The 3,212-nt window shown below is 30.6% G+C and overlaps 1 protein-coding gene across 6 annotated transcripts in view; it reads left to right on the top strand.

Moving 5' to 3' along the window:
- LOC106465590 (phosphatidylinositol 4,5-bisphosphate 3-kinase catalytic subunit beta isoform-like) overlaps nucleotides 1-3,212 on the top strand; it is a 65,051-nt gene that overhangs the window by 58,942 nt on the left and 2,897 nt on the right. For all 6 annotated transcript variants that reach the window (XM_013925820.2, XM_022393519.1, XM_022393518.1 and 3 more), the window contains 2 exons: nucleotides 719-836; nucleotides 2,640-2,785. In XM_013925820.2, the coding sequence (XP_013781274.1) occupies nucleotides 719-836; nucleotides 2,640-2,785 (264 nt within the window). The remainder of the gene's footprint in view (nucleotides 1-718; nucleotides 837-2,639; nucleotides 2,786-3,212) is intronic.

Below are 3,212 nucleotides of genomic sequence, written 5' to 3'. Positions count from 1 at the left end.
AATTTTGAAGTTTAAGTTTAAGGGAGGTCCAGTTCAATCTACACTTTGATCAACGTGTGTTATTGGGTTATACTAGTTTCAGAGAATTCCTCTCCTCAGTAACCCTGAACACAAGTTAACCAAAGAGAGATAAGCTGAACCTGTATTATGGTGAAAAGTATCAACCATTTTCTTCACTTCACCTATCCAGTGTATATGTTTTTCTCATAATGACTATAAAGCATGTTCACACCAACAAAATGGTTGAATTGTTTAAACTCATCATCCTTGACCATCTGATTCTTGATTGACAAGTCAAGAGTTAATATCCAGTTTTACTGATATATTTGTTTCTTCAATCTAGTTCGGTGGGTTAATTTTCTAATAATGATAGATCATGAAGAGGTCATGAGCATTTCTTTGCATTTAAACCACTAATAAAAAGGCAAAAAAAAATTTTTTTTGTCTTGACATTGGATGTTTTGTATGCTTGAGCATAAAGTTTGGACATTTCCCCTATGCAACTGAACTGGTGAACATTACCATTTAAATTTCAAATTCTTCATAAAGTATTATATTCAAAGGTAAAACATTTATGTTTCGATTAAACTGATTTTTCTAAATAGACACTAATGGCTTTTATTATTTTCATTTTTCAATTGTTAATACATAGAAAGAACCATTTCTTTTATGAATATTTCATTATTTAATTTGACCTAAAACTTTACTTGTCTTATAGTCTTAATAAAGCAGTGGAAGAATTTACCCTTTCTTGTGCTGGTTACTGTGTGGCAACTTATGTTCTTGGAATAGCAGACAGACACAGTGACAACATCATGGTGAAAACAAATGGACAGGTATTAAATTTTTGGTTAGGAAATATTTAGTAATGAGATATTCTATATTAAACAAAATGTTTTTGATAGTAGTCTCACCAAAAGCAAAGGTGTCTTCAAACCCAAAGTAGGAGAAATTTATTTTTAATAATCTTGAAGTCTCTGCATTATAAGAATGTTTATCTGAATATTTTAGTGGACTCTCTTATTCTATCAATCCACAACAAAATAAGAAAAATTCCTTAATACAGTAGACCCTGGTGGATACAACATCTTCTAATAACAATTTCCTTATAGATACAACTTTTTTTCTGTGCACAGAATGATTTTACATTGACCTGACCTTCCATGAACAACTTCCTGACATATGCACCATACAACCATGATTTTTAGGGCAGGAGGTCGGGTAATGATCTTTCTATAGCAACTTTTCTTCATTTCAATAAAAACATATAAACATCTTGTGTGTGTTATGTGTTCATTTATTTGATTTTACATGTCCATGTATGTACTATAATCTGAATTGGTGATAATTCAACTGTAGTTTGTTCATGTTTGCAATGCGTGAGTGATTAGATGCCACATCACACAATGAAAAAGAATATGAAGGCTGGGAAATTTTCATATTTTATGTAATATTCTTCAAATTATGAATATCTCTAACCTTGATTATTCAATGTAGTCCGAAAAAATTGATAATTTCAACAGCAATTAGTGCTTGATTTACAACAGTTGACATGTGAGTGTTTTGGCCATGAAATTGAGACCATGGTGCAAGCTGGGAAAATCCTCACCAGCCAATCAGCAGTCAGAATGCATGTTTTCTTGAGTCAGATGATGCATGATATTGGTAAGTAATTCTCCCATTGAATAGTTAATCTGCAGCTTTCTGTATAAATATGCACACATATTGAAGAATAAATCGTATTTTTGTACAAAGATTGGTTCTGTCTCAGAAAGCATCAAGAAAAGTGAAAATGTAAACACCTCACTCTCCAAAAAGGGTTGAAGTCATCAAAAAGAATGAAAAGGATGCCAAATGTATTAATATTGCTGCTGAAATGCAGGTTGGCAGAATGCATGTTCAAACAACTGTTGGCAATAAAGTTAAAATTATGGAGTTGTAGGAAAGCAGTTCTAATTCAAGCATGAAAGTTATCAAAGTGCGTAAAACCTTAAATCAAGAACTTAATAACCTAATGTTTGGTTAATTTTGTGACATGAGAGCTATGAACATTCCTGTTTTTGGACGGTTGATCCAAGATAAGTTATTTTACATAAAATGCAAACAAAACACTTTTAAGTTATCTTTTTTGAACTATTATCCATCATAAGTATTATTATTATTATACCAGTTTGCTACATCATCTGATTACCTATATAGTATATAAACCATTAGGCTCAAGCCTTGGCAATAGTGACTGGCACAGCTAGAACTCGGTCGTTCATTATCTGGTTATTGATCTTTTGAATAACAACTTCCTGTCAGGTATGATTTTTTTATCATGGCAGATAGGTCAGTCGTATCTAAGAGGGACTACTGTATTCTACATTAATAAATTAGATTTTAATGAAGGTTGACTTGGTGGCAGTGTATTAATTGTGTTTTAGTATTCAACACCTTCTGGAGGGATATGATTGTTTGATCAATGTATAAAAGTAAAATATATATATATATATAGTTTCATGTTATGAGTTGCAAGCTAGAATAAGCAATTTTAATTTTCTAACTTATTTTTTATATTTTCTGTCATCATAATTTTTATCTTTTACCTGCTTTGTTTTTAGCACTTTCAATTGGTTTTATTGTTTGTTTGTTTTCAGTTGTTTCATATAGATTTTGGACATATTCTGGGAAATTTCAAAGAAAAATTTGGAATTCGAAGAGAAAGAGTCCCATTCGTGCTTACGAATGACTTTGTTTATGTTATTACCAGAGGAAATAGCCAGAAAAACCAGGCATTTTGCAGGTTAGTAAATTAGATGAAATAAAATTTCTACATGAACATATTTTGGTGTAATTGTTTTAACAATATGTTTTAAAAAAAAAAAATTATAGTCATGTAGAACTTGGTGTGTGTTTGCTTCTTTTTTTTTGGTAGAAATTGATCATTTTATTACTTTTGCATCATACTTGGTTGATCATCGTGGTGAATGGTCAGGATAGTACAGAGGTCATATCTATTAATTAATTTTTTGTTGTTGTTAAGTCTTGGGTCACAAAATTTCATTATCACAATTATGAAAAACTTTTTAAACATCAGAAAATCAAATATAATAATATTTAATGTTTAAAACAAAAAGTTTAGGTCATGTTGGAAGGGGATTCTACTTGCTATTTTTGTATTATTCTTCAAAATGTGTTTATATACACCTGGAAAAAAGTTAAGCACCCCC

Source organism: Limulus polyphemus, unplaced genomic scaffold (genome assembly GCF_000517525.1).
Source record: "Limulus polyphemus unplaced genomic scaffold, Limulus_polyphemus-2.1.2 Scaffold1992, whole genome shotgun sequence".
In the NCBI taxonomy this organism is placed as follows: Eukaryota; Metazoa; Arthropoda; class Merostomata; order Xiphosura; family Limulidae; genus Limulus; species Limulus polyphemus.
Note: the sequence above shows the minus strand (reverse complement) of the source record. Positions and strands in the feature narration are given on the sequence as shown.